This window comes from Procambarus clarkii, chromosome 22 (genome assembly GCF_040958095.1).
Source record: "Procambarus clarkii isolate CNS0578487 chromosome 22, FALCON_Pclarkii_2.0, whole genome shotgun sequence".
Classification (NCBI taxonomy): domain Eukaryota; kingdom Metazoa; phylum Arthropoda; class Malacostraca; order Decapoda; family Cambaridae; genus Procambarus; species Procambarus clarkii.
Genome location: NC_091171.1, coordinates 32,685,035 through 32,708,708, shown reverse-complemented (window position 1 = coordinate 32,708,708; position 23,674 = coordinate 32,685,035). Strand labels below are relative to the sequence as shown.

Sequence of the window (23,674 nt, the reverse complement as noted above, 5' to 3'; positions counted from 1 at the left end):
AGGATAGGTGCAAACAATTTCAACAGTGCGGCCGATGTCTGAGCTGCCGAGAACAGCACACCAGATGAAGGTCCAGCATTGGAAAAGAAGCACAAGACCAATGTCAAATGCCCGCAGGTGCACAAATCCTGAGCAACCAAGGATGCTGAAAAGATAGGAACCTGCAGCTGCACAAGGCCAACATCCCAAGAAAGCACAGGGCTGAACAAGCATGCATTAAGGCACTCAAACTTGCCCGCCCAGGTAAACTTGCAGAACGGTAGATGTTTCTCGTCACTCAAGTGTGTGGAACTGGCAGAACTCATGCCATGCCCCCAACGAAAAGAACGGGCAGTTTGCCAGCCAGGAAGACTCTGGAACCTCCAAACTCACCCAATATGGGGAAGAAGAACCGAACTCAAATGAGGACGGATCCATCACGGAGGCGGAATCTGGGTCTCACAGGAGGTACCAGCAAGAGCCTCCTGAACCTCCGCAGGGAGATACGAGAGGCAGAATACCTCTGGATGGACGGGGCCGAGGATCCCAAGGGAGCCTGAAACCGAACCCGGGGAGGAGCCAAACTCAAATTATACAGGGAAGGGGGGTAATAAAACCCCCTCCCACTGCAACAACAAACCCAATAAAGAGGGCACTAACACTCAAGTGGGGTCAAAGGGAGCCCAAGGCCCCCAGGTCAACTCCTTCCCAGCCCTGGAAGGAAGGCAGCCGATGGACCTCCGGGTAGGAAACCAACCTAGTGCATTGCAGCAACCTAAACCTAGCATGCAATGCAGATGCTGCCTGTATCCTAACAGTAATGTCATCAGAATAGTACTGGAGAACAAGCATAGAACATGACTGGCAAGATTCTGGTTCAAAGGTGTTGTTGACCCAACAGGCAGCATGACAGAGGCAAAAGAGGTGACTGTCACCCTGAGACAAGGATACACAGCAACCTTCAAACCCACACAAGACGGGCTGGAACTAGGAAGATGCATCCATAGGTTCACCGAGCCCCGACAGGGTTTTCAAGGGCCTGTAGGCTGACTGCTACGGTAAGCCCAGGCAAGGTGTTGCTAACTGGTTAAGACCCAAAGCTAATAAGGGGAAAGATCAAAACACTGAAATCCCCTGCGACGTGTACAATCATGGGTGCCTAGCAGAGGGCCACCAAAATATTATAAGTGGAATGACAGCCACACCAGGAAGACCCCCACCAGGCAAGAAAAAAAAAAAAAAAAAAAAAAAAAAACGCAAAAGTATGTCCCCCAGAGGAAACAGGAACTGGCTGCCGCATAGGTAGGCCGGCTGCACAACACCTTGACGTCCCAACCAGCACAATACCACTCCCTACCCAAGGCCAAACAAGTGCCATGAAACCCCAGCTGGCCCCAAGGGCGGGGTAAATGCCGAGCAGTAAAAACCCCTCATGGAAATGGTTATCCCGAATGCACCAGGGAAGGGAACCCTAACATGCAAGAGCAGTATTCACAGGGTGTCTAGGGAAGGAAGCCCCAAGCTCATGCAGCCCCAGGATTGATGAGGAACACCTTTCCACCACACACAACAACATCACTGCAGAGGTTGCCATGATGACAACACACTACTTTGGAAATCAAGGCAAGAGAAGATGTCCACCTAGGACCACATTAGCTAATGAACTGGAGTGCTGGGTAGCTGGCACGGAAAGGTCCAGGGCTTCCCCCTTCCCCTCTCGGGGTGGGGAGGGTTGTGCGAATGAGCAGCGTAGCAGAGGAGTGTGACATTTGCTTGTTTGCTTGTTTCCTTGGGACTGGAGGAGTTCCACCTCTCTTTTTGGTTTTAAGTTGTAATTTTCTTACCATGTGGGGTTTGTTTCGTTATGCCTATCTTTTTGGGTGCCTTACCCCAGTCGATGGCAGATAAGGAAAAACTCCAACCACAGGCGGGTTTTCCAGGGCCATTGCTCCCTGCAACCTCTCTGAGGGGGCCAGGTTCTGGCTCATGGTTCCTGCTTTGTCAAACTCCTTAGACTAATGCCCCTGTCTAATATTATATCACACATTACCCTGATAGCTCCAGGGAAGCCAAAAGGGCTCCCCACAGGAAGCCGGCATTGAATGTAATGAAACGCCGTTTTCTGCATGAGCCCCTGAGGCTTCCTGGAGCTATCGGACTGATATGTTATATATTAGTCTGGGGAATCAGTCAATTGGATTTCAGCCTACCGGAGACCACAAGTCAGAACCAGGCCCCCCCTCAGAGAGGCACAGGGACCAATGGCCTACGGAATCCCACATGTGGTAAGGGGGTGTTCCATGCCTGTCATCGCCCGGGGTTAGGCACCCAGAAAGGTAGGCATAACAAAACAAACCCCACTTGGTAGGAAAAGTGCAACTGAAGACTGAACAGAGGCAAAACTCCCACAACACCCAAGGAAACGAGCAAACTTCATACACCGCCACCATGCCACTTGACCGCGCAACCCTCCTGGGCAGCCCCGGATCCCCCGTGCTGGCTATTCACACTTCCAGTTGAGCATCAAAACCAAAACAAAACTGCTGACCAGAGGGAGGGAGGGTGCAAGGGAGCCTTTGGAGTTCACCCAGAAAATGACGTTTCATTATATTCAATGCTAGTTTTCTGTGGGAAGCCCCGTAGGCTCCCTGGAGCTATACAGTATAACAAAAGATAAGTAAAAGAGGGACTTACCCGGGAGGCAGCTGCCACACGCTCCTCATCACAAAGACTAGACAAATGGCTGCAACCTGCAACCCAAAGCCACAAACTAACAACCAGGACCAGGAATGTTGACCAAAAATGGGCAGCCAGAACCATGTTCGACCTCCATAGTCCCCATGCCCGAATGTCAGTCTCCGTGGTGTAGTTAGCAGTCTCCGTGGTGGAGTTAGCAGTCTCCGTGGTGTAGTGGTAAGACACTCGCCTGGCGTTCCGCGAGCGCTATGTCATGGGTTCGTATCCTGGCCGGGGAGGATTTACTGGGCGCATTTCCTTAACTGTAGCCTCTGTTTAACGCAACAGTAAAATGTGTACTTGGATGAAAAAACGATTCTTCGTGGCAGGGGATCGTATTCCAGGGACCATAGGATTAAGGACTTGCCCGAAACGCTACGCGTACTAGTGGCTGTACAAGAATGTAACAACTCTTGTATATATCTCAAAAAAAAAAAAAAAAAAAAAAAAAAAAAAAAAAAAAAAAAAAAAAAAAAAAAAAGTCAGCCCAAAATATGTTGCCAATCACATTAGCCAAATCAGCAAACTTACGAACGCCATGGGCACGAGGATAGACTGCAAGCTGGCTAGACTTAATAACCTTGCAGACGACCTGGTTGACACGAGTCCTGGAACAGAGAACAAGAGAAACCGGATCAACCTACAGCACGTCCCCAGCCACTGAGGCTGAAGCGCACAGATAATAGCATAGAGCCGCAACCGGACAGAACACATGATCACCCACCCCCGGCCTGACCAATCGAAGCATCAATGACCCAAGGGGCCCCTCCGGAAAGCCGGCGTCTCATTCTTCGCTAGAAAAGAAGGAGACGGCTGCAACCGAAGAAACCGAATACCAGGACCGAAAGAGCAGAAACCCCTGCACTGGAGGAGAGCATGAAGCTCACCAACCCAAGCCACAGAGGCTAATGCCAACAGAAAGAAAACCTTGGAAATACAATCTCAAACCGAAGGGGCCACCACAAACCAAGGAGAGGAGCCGTCCTGGTCCTCCGAGAACCAGGACGGCTCAGGTGGTGAATGAGCAGCCCGGAGGTGAAGCAAAGCACAAGAAAGCTTGCAAAATGGGGCCGAAGTGACATCCACCCCAAATGCAAGCTGAAGCGGCTCCGCCAGCGCCATACAATACGAGACGATTATATTCGGCATCAAATGACAGTCCTGAAAAAGCAAAGACAGAAATGACAAAACAACCCAATCAAAAATAGAAGACTACCTACGAAGAGACAGAAAATGGCGAAAAGAACGCCAGAAAACTTGATACTGTCGCCGAGACAAAGCTCGCAGGTGGGATACCATCAAAGAAGCCACCTGATCACTATACAAGTGGTGATACACCTGCGTCAAAAAGACCAGACGTGAAGAGCGGAGGAGTAGACTGAACCAGCCGTGTACCGGACCGGTCTGATCTGCTGAAAGAAGCAGAGCTGCAGAAAACACACTGGGTTTGGACACCGAGCAAGCAGCACCTGAAATCAAGGCTGGGCCGGCCACCAAGGGACCAGAAGGATGACTCTCCCACGGTAACCATCCAAAAGAGTCAGAACCAGAAGCAACAGCTGGACTGGGGGGATGAGGTACAGGTAACCCCACCTCGACCAGTCTTGTCGAAAGGCATCAACTGTGATGGCTCTGCACTCAGGAAAGGGCGCCACATATATCGGGAGACTCTGAGACCATGCTGATACGAAGAGGTCCACCTCTGGGAGCCCGAAAGTCTGGCAGAGCAAACTGAAGGAGTCTGCGTTGACCATCCATTCCGTGGACAGGGAAATAAACTGAGACAGGCCATCTGCTAGGACGTCGGACACTCCCTGGATATGAACTGCATGGAGAGCCAAACTCTGAGAATCCAGCAGACAAGTCACTCGAAGCAACCAGCCCCAAAGAGCCATGAACCGAAGAGAACCCTCACTGTTCAGACAATGAACCACTGGAGAGCATTCCGAATGGAGCCGGATCATGGATTCCCAAGTGATCTGACCCCTCCGAAGTGATAGCTAAACTACCACAAACTTCTGCACTGTGCTGTGAGCTCGATGGAAGGACAGAGCCCACCACCCCTGGTCGGCCAGGTGAGCACTGATCACAAGGCCTTGTCTTGGCCTATTCCTAGACAAGAGACTCAACTTCAGCACCCACATTCAACACATAACCAAGAAAGTCTCCAAGACAGTTGGTATACTCTCCAAAATCAGATATTATGTTCCTAACTCTGCTCTCCTCTCACTATATTATGCACTAATCTACCCCTATCTTAATTATGGTATCTGTGCATGGGGGTCTACCACTGCAAACCACCTTAAGCCCATCATCACCCAGCAAAAATCTGCTATCAGAATAATAACTAACTCTGCTTTCAGACAACACTCAGCTCCCTTGTTTAGATCCCTAAACTTGCTAAATATTAACTTCCTCCACACATTCTCTTGTGTCAACTACATTTACAAAACCCTGTTCTTAAAAGCAAACCATGCTCTGAAACTCTCCCTGGACAGATGTAATAGGACCCATTATCACCACACCAGAAATAAATATCTCTTTGATATCCCCAGGGTCAAACTTAATCTGTGTAAACACTCTATGCAAATTAAGGGACCTAGTCTATGGAACTCACTCCCTAGTGAATTGAAAAACTGTAAAACTTTTGCCTTATTTAAAAGCAAAACCAAAAAGTACCTAATTTCATCTTCTTAGTTTCCTACACTGAGCTTTAAATTTGCTATGTACCTAGTGTTACCCAATCTCCTAATTTTTATGTATTTAACCCAAACAACCTTATCATTGTGTTCATTGCTGTCTTCTTTTATGTGCTAGCCATATGCTGTATAGTTCCTACCAATTTTTGTCAACTTCCATTCAAGCTGTCATTGCAATCAATCTTAGCTACTTATGTGCTTTAATATACTGTACCTACAATTTTCTCTCATATCTTTTTTTTCTTGCCATGTAACTGTTATCATTTTTTTTTATAAATTTTGCAAGTATTTACCTACTTAAAATTTTCTTAGAGTAAGGACCTGCCCGAAACGCTGCGCGTACTAGTGGCTTTACAAGACTGTAATTACCATTTTATGTATCCTCACATTCCCAATGTACCTTCTTGTATATGCATAAATAAATAAATAAATAAATAATAAATAAATAATAAATAAATAAATAAATAATAAATAAATAAATAAATAAGGCGCCAAGGCACTGAACCCCGAAAAACCCAAAGAGGAAGCCGATGATGCAGCAGCAGACACAAGGCTAATGGGGGCCGAACCCAGCAATGACGAGAGAGGCGGAAGGGACGTCCCTAAAGGACCCAGAACAGACCCCAAAGCCAGACCCGACTCGGCGGGAAAACCAGCATGGCGAAGTTGAGACTCCTGCATAACCACTCGAGCAACTGCCGAGTGACCCAGGACCCCCCCAGAAACAGCTGAAGGCAGGACCATAGCCACAGCAATGCCTCCTGGGAAAGAGACATGGAAGCGGTCCGAGAGTCCCACACAAGGCCCATCCAGGTCCGAACCTGGGACGGAACCAGATGGGACTTCCTCCAGTTCACCAGGAACCTGAACCCGGCGAGGTGGGAAAGAACCACACCCCTGGCAAGCAGACAAGCAGACCAGTTGGGAGCTCACACAACCAGTCGTCGAGGTAGGCCAGGACACATCGACCCCTAGCAGACACAGACAGGTCACCACGACCCGGGTAAGATGCTTGAATATGCAAGGTGCCAGATTCAAGCCATAAAGAAGACAACGAAAATGGTAGGCTTGCTGCCCCCATAATGAAACCTAGTCAGTCCCTGAACCCTGGATGAATTGGGATGTGCCAATAAGCATCTTGGAGGTCCAGAGACCCCATCCAAGCACCCGCCTCTAACAGGAGCTGGACCTGAGACAAGAGTGGTCATCAGAAAAGAGGGGCAAGGAATTTCAGGGGTTCTGATGGGACAGGTCCAGAATGAACTGCAGATCCTCACAGTCCTGTTTCGGCACTGGAAACAGGTAGGAAACCCACAGGAGGGAATAGGTCGTTTGGACCATGCCCAAGCGCACCCACTCCAAGATGACCCGATGGAGTGCAAGGTGGAAGAAGTCTGCCCCACAAGTCCCGAACCCCCCGAAGGAGGAGGAGGAGCTGCCCAACGCCACCGCAGGCTGCAAGAGACGACTTGAAACACCTATGAATCGTGGGACCAGGTGAGAGCAAAGAGCACGAGCCTCCCCCCACACATTGCCCCATCAACACGGCGACCCACAAAATGGCTGAAGCCCTTTATGAGAAGCTAGCCGACGAGCAGATTAAGTATTGCGCCGACCAGACGATGCCGGCTCCGAAGGAAGTGCCGGCTCAGAAACTGGCACCAATGGGCCACCCTGAGCTCTGGCACGGCCCTTCCGAGAAGCCCGAGAATGGCCATCCCGGAGAACTAACAAGTCCAACATAGAACGACAACTAGATGAGACCTCATGCAGAAACTGAGCAACAGCAATCCCCACAAACAGCAATGTTCAAAACGGCAATGAAAACCTAATATTGGGCCCAAGCGGATTCCAAAGAGAGAGAGCAAGCACAGCCTGGTAGCACACGAGGCGAGAAGCAAAGAACAGAGACACTGTCTCCCTGAGAATCGGTGCAAACAGCTTCAACAGTGCAGCCGACGCCTGAGCCACAGAGACCAGCGCACAAGACGAAGGCTTAACACTCAACGCCTCTACATCTCCTTAAGCCAGTCCGAAGACAACTCGAGAAGGGAAAAGAAGCGCAAGACTGAAGCCAAATGCCCTCAAGCATGCAGGTCCTCAGCTACCAAAGAACCTCATAACGCACCCAATACGGGGAAGAAGAACCGAACTCAAACGAGGATGGATCCATCACAGAAGCAGAAACCGGGTCTCAGAGAAAGTATGCCGCAATAACCTCCTGAACTGTCTTAGGAGAGATTCTAGAGGAAGAAAACCTCCGGAAGGAAGGAGCCGAGGAACCTAAGGGAACCCGGAACCGAACCCAGGGAGGAACTGACCCCAAATCATACTCATACAGGGAAGAGGGGGTTAAGAAAACCCCTCCCCCTGCAACAACAAGCCCTGCAAAGAGGGCACCAAAATTCAAGCGGGATCAAAGGAGGCCAAAACCCCCCAGGTAAACTCTTCCCCAGCCCCAGGATCCTCCAAACCAGCACCCAGGGCAGAGTCCTTCATGCCCTCTTTCCCTGAAGAAAAGACAGAGTCCAGGGAAAAGATAGCAAAGAAGGGTCCTTCTGGGTCCTTCTCCTGGTAGAACCAAGAAGCCTCGGTAGGAGGAGCAGGCTCGAATGCCACCATCCCTGACTCGAAAGGGGCAGTTCCCTAAGGTGCCCGAGTCTCATCGTCAACTAAACCCTGCCCAACTCTGAAATCCTCAGATGTTTCGGAGCCAGAAGCAGGAAGGGAAGGGAGGGGGGAGGGGGGGGGAAGGGAGTAGGGCAAACAATACCAACTGAGGAAGGACTGGGAAGCGTGGACTGAATCAGAGTTGAAGCACCAACGCCTCCAAGTCTGGGTCCCTATAACCAAAACGTGGTAGCCTTAGGTCATCTGAGTACCCGAACCTCAATGTAAATAGAATGGGTAAATTGGAGCACTAGCAGAGAACATGTCTCACAAGACTCCAGGCCAAAGTTGTTGTTGACCCAACAGGCAGCATGAAGGAGGCAAAAAAGGTGACTGTCACCATGAGACAAGGGCACAGAGCACCCTTCAAACTCACACACAGTGAGCTGGAACTCAGAAGACCCATCCATCGGTCTACTGAGCCCCGACAAAGTTTTCCAGGGCCCGCAGGCTGACTGCTTTGGGAAGCCCAGCCAAGGTGCAGCAAAGCTGGTTAAACCCAAGAACTAACAAAGGGGGATGAGCAATACCTGAATCCCTGCAATGTGTACAACCATGGGAGCCTAGAGGAGGGCCACCAAAATACAATAAGTGGACCAATAGTCAAACAAGGCAGACCCCTTGGTCAAGGCCAAATTGATTTTTCCTTGCCTGGAAGGGGTCTCCAGGCAAGGAAAACAAAAATAAAAGAAAAACCGCACAAAAGTACGTCACCAGAAGAAAAAGGAACGTGGCCACCACGTTGGTAGGCATGATGCACAGCACTTTGCAACAACACCACTTCCTACCCAGGGTCAAACAAAGGTCACAAAACCGCAGCTGACCCCAAGGGCAGGGGTAAGCAAGCAGCAAGAACCCCTATGGAAGTGGGATCCCGAAGGCCCTATGGAAGTGGGATCCCAAAGGCCCTATGGAAGGTAAACGTAGCATCCAAGGGGTAGTACTTACAGGGCGCTTAGGGAAGGTAACCCTAAGCGCATGCAGCCCCAGTACACGAAAGTTGCACCTGGCAACTACACAAAACAGTAGAGAACACCACTAAGGCAAAACACTGAGATCAAGAAAGCAAGAAATCAAGGACAGAGTTGACGACCGCCCCAGATCGCTGTGCGGGTGAGCCTGCGGACAAGCAACGTGGCTGCGGTGTATGACATTTGCTTGTTTCCTTGTTTCCTTGTGTGTGTTGGGGGAGTTCTGCCTCTCTGTTCGGTCTTTGGTTGCAATTTTCGTACCAAGTGGAGTTTGTTTTGTTATGCCTACCTTTCTGGGTGCCTAACCCCAGTCGATGGCAGACATGGAATGCCCCCAACCACATGGGGATTTCTATAGGCCATTGCACCCTGTGCCTCTCTGAGGGGTGCCAGGTTCTGGCTCGTGGACCCCGGTAGGCTGAACTCCAATTGACGGATACCCAACACTAATATATCGTATATCAGTCCAATAGCTTCAAGGGGCCAATGGGGCTACTCACAGAAACTTTAGTAAAAATTCATATTTATAACAATGTGAAAAGAATACTGAATAGCACTACATAATCTATATGTTCTACATCAATAAATTAAGAACTTGTATAAATAATTAAGAGAATAAATTTGATGTACTGTACTTACCATCAAGCAAAATCTACAGTAAATATATTCTAGCATAACTGCCAGTCTCATGATGTTTTTTTTGTATCCAACACAGCAGACATTAAAAATCAATTTGGTTCTCACAAATTTTGCACCACACATTACATGCACACTTGTCACACTAAATGCTAATGTTCATACTACCACACACACCAAACTCACCGTCATCATTTACTATCACACACACCAAACTCACCGTCATCATTTACTACCACACACACCAAACTCACCGTCATCATTTACTACCACACACACCAAACTCGCCGTCATCATTTACTACCACACACACCAAACTCACCGTCATCATTTACTACCACACACACCAAACTCGCCGTCATCATTTACTACCACACACACCAAACTCACCGTCATCATTTACTACCACACACACCAAACTCGCCGTCATCATTTACTACCACATACACCAAACTCACCGTCATCATTTACTATCACACACACCAAACTCGCCGTCATCATATACTACCACACACACCAAACTCGCCGTCATCATTTACTACCACATACACCAAACTCGCCGTCATCATTTACTACCACACACACCAAACTCGCCGTCATCATATACTACCACACACACCAAACTCGCCGTCATCATTTACTACCACATACACCAAACTCACCGTCATCATTTACTTCCACACACACCAAACTCACCGTCATCATTTACTACCACACACACCAAACTCACCGTCATCATTTACTACCACACACCATACTCACCCTCATCATATACTACTACACACCAAACTCGCCCTTGTCACACTGCCATATACCAAACTCACCCTTGTCATACTGTCATATACCTAACTCACCCTTGTCACACTGCCATACACCAAGCTCACCCTTGTCACACTGCCATATACTGACTGACCCATGTCATAGTACCATGTACCAAACTCATCCTTCTCACACTGCGATATACCAAACTTACCCTTGTCACACTGCCATATATCTAACTCACCCTTGTCATACTACCATACACCAAGCTCACCCTTCCCACACTGCCATACACCAAACTCACCCTTGTCACACTGCCTTATACCTAACTCACCCTTGTCACACTGCCATACACCAAACTCGCCCTTGTCACACTGCCATATACCAAACTCACCCTTGTCACACTGTCATACACCAAACTCACCCTTGTCACACTGCCATACACCAAACTCACCCTTGTCACACTGTCATATACCAAACTCACCCTTGTCACACTGCCATATACCAAACTCACCCTTGTCACACTGCCATACACCAAACTCACCCTTGTCACACTGTCATACACCAAACTCACCCTTGTCACACTGCCATACACCAAACTCACCCTTGTCACACTGTCATATGCCAAACTCACCCTTGTCACAATGCCATACACCAAACTTACCCCTTGTCACACTGCCATGTAACTAACTTAACCATGTCATAGTACCGTGCACCAAACTCACCTTGTCACACTGCCATATACCCAACTCACCCTTGTGACACTGCTATACACCAAACTCACCCTTGTCACACTGCCATACACCAAACTCACCCTTGTCACGCTGCCATACACCAAACTCACCCTTGTCACGCTGCCATACACCAAACTCACCCTTGTCATAGTACCATGCACAAAAACTCACCCTTGTCACACTGCCAGATACTTAACCCACCCTTGTCACACTGCCATATACCTAACTCACCCTTGTCACACTGCCATATACCTAACTCACCCTTGTCACACGGCCAGATACCTAACTCACCCTTGTCACTGCCATATCTCTAACTCACCCTTGTCATAGTACCAAACTCATCAGTGTCACACTAATACTTACTACACAGCTATCTATAATCCTAAATATGGCATCATATATATATATCTTTGTCTTTAATTTGGGCTCGTGTCCCATTAACATAACTGACTACTGTATATATGATGTTTTATAGTACAGTAATAAATTTTCACCGAGTTGATTTACAACCTGTAAATGAATTACCTTGGTGAAGGTGGTCTAGGGGGTGGAGGAATGTCTGATAAACTGTCATCAAAGCCATCATTCATAATGTCTGGCTTAGATTTTATATCAGAGTTGAGCTTTGAATGCTCTTCTACTTTTCTTGCAGCCTCCTGTAGAAATCTCGACTCGTTATTTAAAGCTTCTTTTTTGGCAGCACTTTGAGCAGCTTTGAGCAATTCCCGCTGTGCTTCCCGGTGAGCCCACACACTAGCTCCTTGCTGCTCTAAAAAGAGTTCCAGCAACGTACATTTACTATCAGTTAAGTGAGTAAGAGGGTCAGATTTTGTCGTTAGAGGGTCTGATCTCCTTTGGGGTTTTAAGTCTTTGTCATGAGAGCCATGATATTCCCTAAATGAATCACTTTTATCTATATTTGGGGGAGGGGCTGATTGAGTCCGTACACGCTCTGTTCCATTTATGCTGTGCTGATTTAATTTTGTGGGTGTAGGCTCAGATAACCGATCAGGAGTACCTGCTGTTTTTCTACTTGGACCCCTTTTTTCTGGTCTTCCTGGACCAGAAGTGACTTGATGTCTTCTTCTCATAGATGGCAAGGAATTAAATTTATCATGTCCATGCCCTGATTTTCTTGTAGTCCTCTTAACATCATTTAAAACTTCACTGACACTTTCATACACATTTGACATATCTTCCAATTCAAACTCACCGCTATGTCTGGGTGTGACAGTCCGTGAACTACCATGACTACGCTCACTCTTATATCCATCATCTCTTTGGATTCGACCAGTTTCTGTTTTTGGACTCTCACTTCTTGGTCTATCCTTGTATCCACCAATTGTATGTTTAGCACCTCTGTCTTCTCTAGGTATCCTTCCAGTGGTAGCAAATCCACCTCTTTTCAAAGCTTCTCGAAGGCCTGGCAATGGATCTTGGAACTCTTTTGGTGGTGGTGGCAAGGGTACTTCTTCATAAACATGAGGTTCTGCTCGATTACTATTATTTACTTTCTGTAATGATTGTGACTTCTTCACTTCCTTTTTGTGCTGCCCTTTCCTTTGTTTGACCTGCAGTTGATCATTTGAAGCTGACCTCTGAGTTGCCTCCTTCACACCTGATTTGTGCCCCTGAGTCCGACATTCTGACCGGCTAACTCTTTGATTTGCTGGGCTTTTTGACCCTTGCTTACTTTTGTACTTAACTACAGGTATAGCTTTTACTGGTGTTTCATTTGTTGGAGTCTTTGGTGTTTGTGGTCCATTAATTTTTATACCATTATTTTTTGTTCGATTTGCTTTTGTACCGTTACCTTTAGTTCCACTAGACTTGTGTGCATTGCATTTAGTTCCATTGGAATTTGAACCATTGCTACTAACTCCATTTTTTTTAAATTGGGCAGTGGAAGCAGCTGAGAGCATGTCTTTAATTGGAAATTGTTTAATGTCTAAATCTGGACTGATCTGACCACTTGATGAGCCTGAGCTCTGCCGACTAGAATTTGACACCCAACCACTTTGTTCTGAGGTAATATCACTATTAGAGGAAGAGTCCTGTTGCAGGATAAGAGGTTTAGGATTGTCAGGTGTCTTCTTAACAGGTGATGTAATTTTCTTAGTTAAAGTAATTGGTTCAACCTTCTCTCTACCAATTTGTAATAATGTAGAATCTGATGCAGATACTAAGCCAACTTCAACGTTGGAAAGGGTAGGAGGGGTGCGATCTAATCTCATTGGTCTTGGTGGGGGAGGTACTGGTCCTTTCTGGTTAATCTCTGATGATGTTTCAGAGTCTGTGGCCAAAAGATCTGGCATGGACTCAGTAATCCCAGGAGAGGCAGCATTTGCAACCTCCCACAAGAAGGAGGGCATAGACAATGTACTTTGGGAGTGTCTCATTAGTTGATCTCCTCCACCACCACTTCCACTGCCAGGAGTATGAGCTCCCAGGTTATATGGCATACTCAATGAGGGTTCCAGCCGACGGTATTTTAGAAGAACTACGTTTTCTGCAATGGCATTTGCTTGGGCTCTTTTGCTCTTGTGCTGATTGCTTGAGCTACTCGATCTAAGCTGCTGTGCACGTTGTATCAGCTTTAATTTAAACTTTGCTCTCTTATAAGCTGAACCTTGATTAGCTGGAAGCCTTAATTCTAATTTCAAATTATTTTTTAATTTTTCTTTTAAACTATTTCTGGGCATTGGAAGTTTGTGTGTTTTAGGTGGAATGGGAGGTTTGAAATCCTTTGGCATCTTGTCTGTTCGTGGCGGCAATGGAGGTTTGTCTTCGGAATCTGATTCCTCCTTATTTCCTGAACCTTCTGAACATTTAGAACCCTTTGATCCCTTAGAAGTTCGTGACTCCAATGTTTTTTCATCACTTTCAGACCCACTGCCAAGTGTATGCTTGCTGCTTCCACTCCCACCACTGTGAACAGATGACACTCTAGAATCATTGCTGCGTGACCGTCCTTCTCCATTTTTGGCATGTGTCTTAAATGTTGACTTGGGATCTTTAGCTGGTATATTTTCTTTATCCATCACATAGTTCTGAATAGATGTTTTGACACTATGCACTTGTGACTTATTGTTTTTTGCAATCAATTTAGAAGTCTTCATTTCATTATTACTTGTTCCACGTGATTCATATCCACTCGTACTTGCTGCCTTTGAATCAAATATGGTGCTGGTGAGCGACTTGTTATCATGACTGGTAAGTGATTTTGAGTCATGATTTGCACCTGATTTAACCTCTAACTGTGAGAGAACTGCAATGTGAGACTCCACCAATGAAGATTTTAAGCCATTACGGATCTGAGGCTCTGGTCTGGTGACGTCTGGGGGAATTACTTCCCTTTTCCCATTTTCTGCATCTAATTGGTCCATAGCCAGCTGAATGTCTGTAGCACTGAGGTAATTTTCTGGAACAGAAAGATGTTCAAATTCAATTGATTATACTGATAAACAATGGCACCTCCAAAATCCAAACCTTCATATTACACATGCCTCTAAATAATGGACAGATTTTATAGTTTGATTATTTTGATTATTAAATATTTTGTTATAGTATTTTTTTTAGTTTGGGCCCAGTTTCTTGGGGAGCTCCTTGGTGGCTCCCTGCAGCTCTCTTGCTGAGGTTGCTCCATGCTAAAATATCTCATCAGTTGCAAAAGTTTTGTTTGGCCTACCATGGACCATAGCCCCAACCTGGCACCCCTCACGGAAGCACAGAAAGAGTGTAACAGTTCACCACCTCAACAGGAAAGCATTCTGAAAGTCAGCAAAGCTTTACAGATAACTGGAAGGTTTACAGAAAATAAAGCCCAAAAATCACCAAACAAATCACACACAGAACAAGGGATTCATTCAAACTAGCTATAAATTCATTAGTACCCATTGTTACCACCAGATGGCCAGGGCCCTTGCTTATATCTGGGCTTTCCTGGTCAGTTTTGTTGCTGATGTTATGGTGGAAGATTCTACCAGTAGTACTCCAGTCCACCTGTCATGGGCAAGCCCCTCTGCTTCCAGCCAAGTGCCAACTGTCCATGGACTTTGTTCACCCTGAGGGAGCCATTTGCTCATGTATTGTTCTTTGATTGTACTGTCCTATTAGCTTCACATGCTTGTTTTCTCTCCAGTTCATTGCATGGAATTGGCTTTTGCTGTACATTGGGCTACAGACGTTCAGGACTTTCTTTTATGGGTGCCAGCTATTTCTGTCCCTACACCAATAGTTATCTTCCCTGGTATGTTTGAGTTTGCCCCCAAGAGACTAGGTCACTGGGGAGGAGAGCCTCTCATCTTGGGCTATTCACAAGTTTTCGATTCCTCTGTTTGGGCTTTTGGCTGGGGGAGTTTTTTGGTTGTGCTGGGGGGTGGACTGGGGTGTGCATGCTCATTTATACAGCATGCCATGGTCCCCATTCATAGCTAAGTTGTTATGGTGGTGTTTGGTAACTGTTTTTCTGGCAAGTGGCCATAGCGCTTGGGGTTTCTGCATAGTTAGCTACCGTCAGGCTTTGATAATCCCCTCAGGGATTTCTAGTGTGGTCCATTATGGATTGGTACGTCAAGCCTGAGCTTACAGAGTGCAAGCTTGAAGAATATTCATCATCCTTGTTACCTGAGAATGCTCATTCTATCTGCCTCCATCATGCTGCTAGCTGGGTCAGTGACATCTACAACCCTGAGTCCTATCAGGTTTGTTCTCACCGAGTCTCTGCCCTAAGTGATTTTGCTTCATGTTTGTAAGCTATTCAGGCAGTTGCTGCTTTGCATGCTAGGTTTGCTTGGGTTAAGTGTTCGCAGCATATTGATCATCTATGCCCTCGGAGTTGGCCCCTATGGTGCTTAGGGATCCAGAATTGGAGGCACTGGTGACCTCCACCTCGACTATGTCTGCACATGCTCTTCCTTTACCTGCAAGTGTAGTTTGCCCTGCTCCTGGTCTTCCACCCATTTGAAGCATCTGAGGGTTTCAGAATTGAGTCTGGGTTTAGTCAAGAGTGTAGCTCAGCCTTCTCTAGGGGTGATCCCATCCACTTCGACAATGTATATAGTTGAGTTTTGTGGTCCCATCAGGGTTTCAGGGCACTTGCCTTCACAACTGCCAGATGCTCTAAACCTTCTCTTTTGGAGGATGTCTTTCTGTTGCAGGTGATAGGTAAGGACTATGGCTCTTTCCCGGAGCCTACATGGCAGGCGTCCAGTGCTGAAGGAGGGAAGCCCAAGCAGGAAGCCCTTTAGGTACCCTTCAAGGGCCTTGGGAACCTCTTTGGTACTTCAGAGTCACTGTATTTCTAGAGGGTTCCATCTTGCAACATTGAGCTTTTGGTGGTTCGTGTAGATGTGTTTCGGTACACCCTGCAACACTTGGTCGGATCTTTTTCTTTGGTCCATTTTGAGTAAGGATCTGGCTCGGCTTAATGGCTGCAATATGAGTCTTTGGATTCATCCTCACTGGCTGACAACCCTCTTTTTTTTTCCTTGGAGGCTTAGCATGGATTATGTTGGGTCTGCAAATTTAATTGGCAGAAAGTGAGTTCTGTCTTTCCAGAGTTCTTGGGCAGTGCATTTTTGGCCCCACTCGAAAATTACCAGTTTGCTCCAGTGCATCCCAAGAATGTGGGCAAGTGGCAGCTCCATATGTAGCTGTCTGTGCTGTTTGCAGCTCTTATTGCTGAGGATCATAGGGGACCACTTGGCGCCAGTTTACCATGTTTGGGTCCTTGTGTAGGGTATCTCTGAGCAACTCCTTGTGGACATGGCCTCGAGCCCTTGTTGTTCTGGCCCTGGTAACATTGCTCAAGATGCATGCCCTTTCTCTTTGGGAGGTGGTGGCAGCATTCTACTTGGCCCACCTCATGTGTTGACAGACAGTGTTGGATTAGATTTGCTCTCCTACCCTTTTGTCTGCCTCCCATTTTTCACACCTTCTCTTTCATGATGTCATTTCCAAGATTTTATCAGTGGTGGCTTTCTCTTGCCACCCCAATCAATCATTTCTTGTTTTCTCTGGGTTCTGCCCTTGCTCAGAGGCAGTTCAGTTGGATGGGGATCTTGCCTGCTGTTGGAGAAGGTAGGTCCTTGGGTGGGTCTGAATACTGGGCCGTTGCACTTCTTACTGCAAATTCATCTTCTTACCACTTGATGTTGCAATTACAAGGCATGGAATGATGGTTCTGCTCGTAGATTGTGCTGACTCTTTTGCAGTTATCCCTTATGATGCCACCATGGGGAGCATCTGGCTCATTTTGCCAGCTCTTTGTCACACAATTAATTCATGTTTTGGTCATTTCCCTTGGTGGAGTTGGGTCTTATGGGTCAGGAGTCCTCCCTGGCACTGTCAGGTCAATGCAGGATGGTTGGACATCAGTGAGGTTAATATATATGAGTGTGTGTGTGTGTGTGTGTGTAATTACCTTAGTGTAATTACCTAAGTGTTGACCATGTTGTGGCCTAGTTGACTAGGGCGTGTGAGTGGGAACACCCACTGCATAGATTCGAACCCTCATCATGGCTCCTACAGATTTTCTCATTGACACATCATGTTAGTGTGATTACTCTTTGTGTATTGAAAGAGGAGGGTCAGAGGTAGAACATTCCTGGATGACAGAGCTAGAGTGCATGGGGGAGGGGGGGAGGATTGTGTGAAAATCCTGGTTCTGGTTTCATTGGAAACCTCAGGAAACCCTTATGAGCTCAGTAGAACTCCAGGTTGCAGTCCTTTTGACCACGTCGTGGCCTAGTTGACGAAGGCGTGTGCATGGGAACACCCACCTCATAAGTTAGAACCCTCATCATGGCTCATACGGATTTTCTCATTGACACTTCATGTTACTGTGATTACTCCCTGTGTACCTAATTGTAGTTACAGGATGAGAGCTACACTCGTGGTCTATCCAGAACTCTTTGTTGTATAACGCTTTGAAACTACCAACGGTTTTGGGCTGCATCACCTTCTCACTTATTTGTTCTAACCGTCTACCACTCTATTTGTAAAAGAAAACTTTCTAATATTTTTTTTTACATTCTTGTTTCCTTAACTTGAATTTGTGTCCTCTTGTTCTTGAAGTTGCTGGTTTCAGAAATTTCTTTTTGTCAATTGGGTCGATTCCTGTTAGTATTTTGTAAGTGATCATATCACCTTGTTTTCTTCTGTATTTTAATTTTGGCATGTTTAATACCTCTAGTCTCTCCTAGCAACTCTTGTTTTTCAGTTTCGGAAGCCATTTTGTAACATGCCTTTGCACCTTTTCCAGTTTATTCATGTGCTTCTTGAGATTTGGGCACCATATAAATGCTGCATATTCCAATTTTAGTCTCACAAAAGTCATGAACAGTTTTTTTAGTATTTCACTATCCATATAATTAAAAGCAAGTCTGAAGTTGGAAAGCGATGCATACGCTCTTCTTACAATGTTCATTATGTGTTCCTCTGATGACAGCTTACTATCCAAAACCACTCCTAGGTCTCATTCTATGTTAGAGTTCTGTAATTCCTTTCCACATAATTTGTAAGTTGCTCATGGTCTATTTTCTCCGATTCCACATTCCAAAGCATGGCCTTTATTCACATTGAATTCCATTTGCTACTTGATGCTTCAAGCACTTATTTTACCTAGATTAATTTGAAGAGCATTATATTGTCTGTGTCTATTATCTTCACCAGTATCTATGCATCATCCACAAACATGTTCATATAATTCTGTATTCCTTCTGGTAGATTGTTTATGTTGATGATGAACATTCCCGGTGTAAGAACTGAACCCTGTGATACTCCATTAGTAACACTCCTCCAGTCAGGTACATTGTCTCTTATTACTGCCGTCATCTGTTGGTTAGAAAATTTTTCATCCATGTCAGAAATTTCCCTGTCACCCTTCCAGCAAGCTCCAGTTTCCAGAACAGCCTTTTGTGTGGGACTCTGTCAATGGTCTTTTTTTTATGTTCAGATAGACACACTGAACTCAACCACCTCTTTCCTGTAGTATCTCTGTGGCTCTATCATAAAAACTAAGTAGATTTGTTACACAGGATCTTCCTGTTCAAAAACCATACTGTCTGTCCATTATTATGTCATCGCTCTCTAGGTGTTCAACACATTTGACTTAACTATTTTTCTAGTGTTTCGACAACCACGCTTGTTAACCCTTAAACCGCGCATATCATATATATATGATATCAGTGACAAAACCAAAACTGCGCACATCATTTATATATGATTTCGTGTCTAGCGCTATAATTTAAATGCCACGCCTGGGATAGGGGCAGCTATAGTACAGCCATGACCAATAGTTGCCAGATGCCACCTAGAAAAAAAATCCAGGCCAACATTCTTGGTTGTTAGAGCGTCAGTATTGAGCAAGCCACCAAGACTGGCGCATGCAGCACGAGCTCACAGCACCGCTGTTCAGCTTTTGACCACAGCATCGCCTACAAATGCCATAATATACATGATACTGCTATTATTTAGCAGTGATAGTATTATAGAAGACCCCTGACTGTGACAAAACTGACCAGGATTCTGATAATAGCAGGATTGTGGTGATATTTAGCGCTAGTGCTCCATGGAGGGAGGTGTAAGGCTGTGGGAATGAGGGTTGTGGCGTCGTTTTCTGACTGTGTGTGGCCACCTTTTATTGACTGCACTCACCATACCAGCTTAGTGGTTTGCTATGGTGAACACAAATGTAGATATTTATATATAACGTGTGTAAAGTGTGAGATAACAGCGAGAGGAGTAGGTTGGGAGCCGCCATTTTGGTGAGGGAGGAGCGTCGTCTGCACGACTTGTCATGTTGTATACTGGTGGCCATTATGGTCTTTGGGCACCATACCAGCTTATTTGTACAGGTATGGTGAATAAAACAGGTAGATACTTATATAATGTGTGTATATAGTGTAATAACACCACAAACAATATTGTTGGAGGAGAAAGTCTTACAGTCTCCGTGGTGTAGTGGTAAGACACTCGCCTGGCGTCCCGCGAGCGCTATGTCATGGGTTCGTATCCTGGCCGGGGAGGATTTACTGGGCGCAATTCCTTAACTGTAGCCTCTGTTTAACGCAACAGTAAAATGTGTACTTGGATGAAAAAACGATTCTTCGCGGTGGGGGATCGTATTCCAGGGACCTGCCCGAAACGCTACACGTATTAGTGGCTGTACAAGAATGTAACAACTCTTGTATATATCTCAAAAAAAAAAAAAAAAAAAAAAATATTAGTGTGTGTGGCCTTGAGGGCAGCCATCACCAGCTGACTGTGTGAATAGCTACATCTTTGTGCCTTTACTCACCATACAAGCTTAGATGTACAGTTATGGTGAACAAAACATGTAAATACGTATATATAACGTCTGTGTATAGTGAATAAATGCAAAAACAGTATTGTGGGAGGAGAATGAGGGCAAGTGAGGTGTTGAGGGAGGGAGTGGCTGGCTGGTGAGTGGCGGTCTCTCCTCGTTGCTTTTTGACTCACAGGACCAACTTAGTAGTTCGTTATGGTGAACAAAACATGCAGATACTTATATATAACCTGTGTATATAGTGTAATAACAGCAAAACTATTTGTTTATTGTTTTATGAACATAATAATTGAATCACTAATATGCACACCATAATTTTGAGTACATCGATGGTTCACACATTTGTTTATATAAATATACCACAATTCACTGTATGGAATAATATTACTGCAAAAAACTAAGAAAAAATCAGAGACATTGAAATAATTAGGTAATAATATATTTGTGGCAACTGCCGTATGACAGCTCGGGCGGAGTAGACCTCGTCTGGCGAAGGCTCTGCCAACGCCCCTTTTTTGCCATACTTCCCTACCCTATTGCAGCTAAAATATGCCACCTACAAACAAAAATGAACACTTCTATAAGACGAAAGAATTTTTGGATTTTTTTTTTTGTTGCGCCTGTGGGTGTTAATTCCATTTGGGCCCCTAGCGGTTTGAGGGTTAATGATATGCATCAACTGATGATGATGCTAAGACACTAGGGAAGATTGGAGACCTAGATGATTGTCATGCACTTTAAATTGACCTAGATATAAACACTTGGAGCACCATGAGGCAAATGGAGTTAAATGTGAATAAATGCCATGTTATGGAATGTGGAATAGGAGAAAATAGACCACAAACAATCTGCAAATTATGTAGAAAGGAATTAAAGAACTAACAATGAAAGATATCTCAGAGTAGGATAGGGCGGAGGAAAGGAATGGTGTCCAACCACTTGGACAGTCGATGATTGAACTGACCGACCTGCAAGAAGGTCGAGGATTGAACTGAGCGACCTGCAAGAAGGTGGGCGTTCAAACACGGACTGTCGAAGTGGTTGGGTACTCGTCCTTTCCTCTGCTCTATCCTAAAACTTTATCCTTGTCGTATTTAGGTTGGAGGCATTAAATATGCAAAAACTAGAAAATAGAAGAAAAAGAGGTGATACGATCACTACGTACAAAATAGTAACAGGAATCGATAAAATTGATAGGGAAGAATTCCTGAGACCAGGAACTTCAAGAACAGGAGGTCAACAGGAGAATGGGGCGAACCACAAAAGGGCTGGAGCCCCTTACAAGACCCCAAACCTCGCACAGAGTGAACACCACGCCGACCATACGAAGGTGGGTCCGAAAGCGGGGTCGGACCCGAACCTGGCACCAGTGGCCTACCATGATGGGAGGAACCCCGAGCCCTGGCATGACCCCTCCAGGAAGGCCCCCCCTGGGACCCTCGGAGAACCAACAAATCAGACATAGGACGACAACTAGCCGAAGCAGCCTGCAAATATTGCGCCATGGCAGAATCTGTAAAAAGCAAAGGACAAATGGGAGAAGACATCCTAAGAGCCAGGGCCCAGGCCAATTCCATAGAGAAGGCAAGTACCGGCTGATGACACGCGAGCCGGGAGGCATAAAACAGTGAAACCACATCCTGCAGGATTGGCGCAAAGAGCTTCAACACGGCAGCTGACGAACAAGCTGCTGAGCGAGCCACCAAGCCCAAGGCACCAGACCCAGGAACGACCCCAAGCATCTCCACATCCTCTGCAAGCCAGTCCAAAGACAGCTCCTGGAGAGAAAAGTAACGCAAGGCCGAAGCCAAGAGACCACGGCGTGCAAGTCCTCAGCAACCTGCGCAGTCGAAAGGGAGGGAACCTGCACATGGAGCTGCACTACTCCTACATCCCGGGAAAGGGCTGGGGCAAACAAGCACTTATTGAGGTGCTCAAAGTCGCCCCCCCAGGAAAACCTGAACCACCGTCAAAGCCTTGTGCCATTCAAGCGTGTGGGAATGACAGAAGGAATGCCAAGCCTCCAAAGCAAACACAGGACAGTGTTTTGCTTTTTTTACTCTGGAAACTTGTAACGGACCCAGAAAAGGAACAACGGCCCAAACCTGAAAGTAGATGGATCCATAAGCGAGGCATAATCCGGGTCGCGCAGGAGGTAAGCCGCTACGGTTGCCCGCACTGCAGACGGTAGGATGCTGTAAGCCGAAAACCTCCGGAAAGACGAAACCAACGCACACGGGGGACATGGAACCGAACCCCGGGGAGGAGCAGACACCAAATCCAATTCGTATGCAAAGGGGGAAAAGAGAACCCCACTCCTTGTAACAGTAAGCCTAGCTCAGAGCGCAGAAAAACCTAGGTGGGGTCCAGTGGGGCCCAAGGCTCCCAAGTCTGCCCATTCCCCGCCCCATGATCCTCCACTGCAGGACCCGGAGCCGAATCTACCCCCAAAGCACTGGCCTCAAAAGAAAAGGCCAGCACAGCCGAATAAGCTGGACGAAAGGGGGCCCAATGGTCAGACCCGGAGGCTCCGACAGGGAGATCAGACTCGAAAACCTCCGTCGCCACATCGAAAGGGGGCATCCCCCGAAACTGCCCAAATCTCAAAACCAACTAAACCCTGCACCAATTCCAAAAACCTCAGATGTTTCAGGGCCGGAAGCAGGGGGGGGGGGGGGGACCAGAACGAACCACAGTAGGGGATGGACGAGGGGGCGTGGACTAAACCAAGACCGAAGCAACCATCACCTCCAAGTCCGGGTCCCTATAAGCAAAACGGGGCAGTCTCGGGGCATCCGAGTGAGCAACCAACCGAGTGCATTGCAACAACCTAAAGCGCACATGCAACGCCTGCGCCTCCTGTACCCGCAAAAGATCATCATCAGTTTGGGTAAACTGAGTAACAAGCAAGCAACAAAACTCGCAGGACTCTGGGTCGAAAGAGTCATCGACCCAACAGGCAGCGTGACGGAGGCAAAAACAGTGAGGGTCACCCTGAGACAAGGGGACCAAGCAACCCTCGAACTTGCACGAAGCAAGGGGGAGGGACTCAGGGGTCACATCCATCGGACCCGCGTGCTCCCTGGGGCTTCCCAGGGTCCTGAGACGGAACTCACGCTCAGGGAATCCTAGGCAGAGTACTGCTAACCGGCGCCCAAACTACAGAGCAACTCTCTAAAG

The 23,674-nt window shown here is 46.6% G+C and overlaps 1 protein-coding gene across 3 annotated transcripts in view; it reads right to left on the bottom strand.

Annotated features, from left to right (window-relative positions):
• Positions 1-23,674, bottom strand: part of LOC123758709 (protein FAM135A) — a 429,327-nt gene that overhangs the window by 153,773 nt on the left and 251,880 nt on the right. For all 3 annotated transcript variants that reach the window (XM_069328828.1, XM_045743283.2, XM_069328829.1), the window contains one exon: positions 11,710-14,605. In XM_069328828.1, coding sequence (XP_069184929.1) covers positions 11,710-14,605 — 2,896 coding nt within the window. The remainder of the gene's footprint in view (positions 1-11,709; positions 14,606-23,674) is intronic.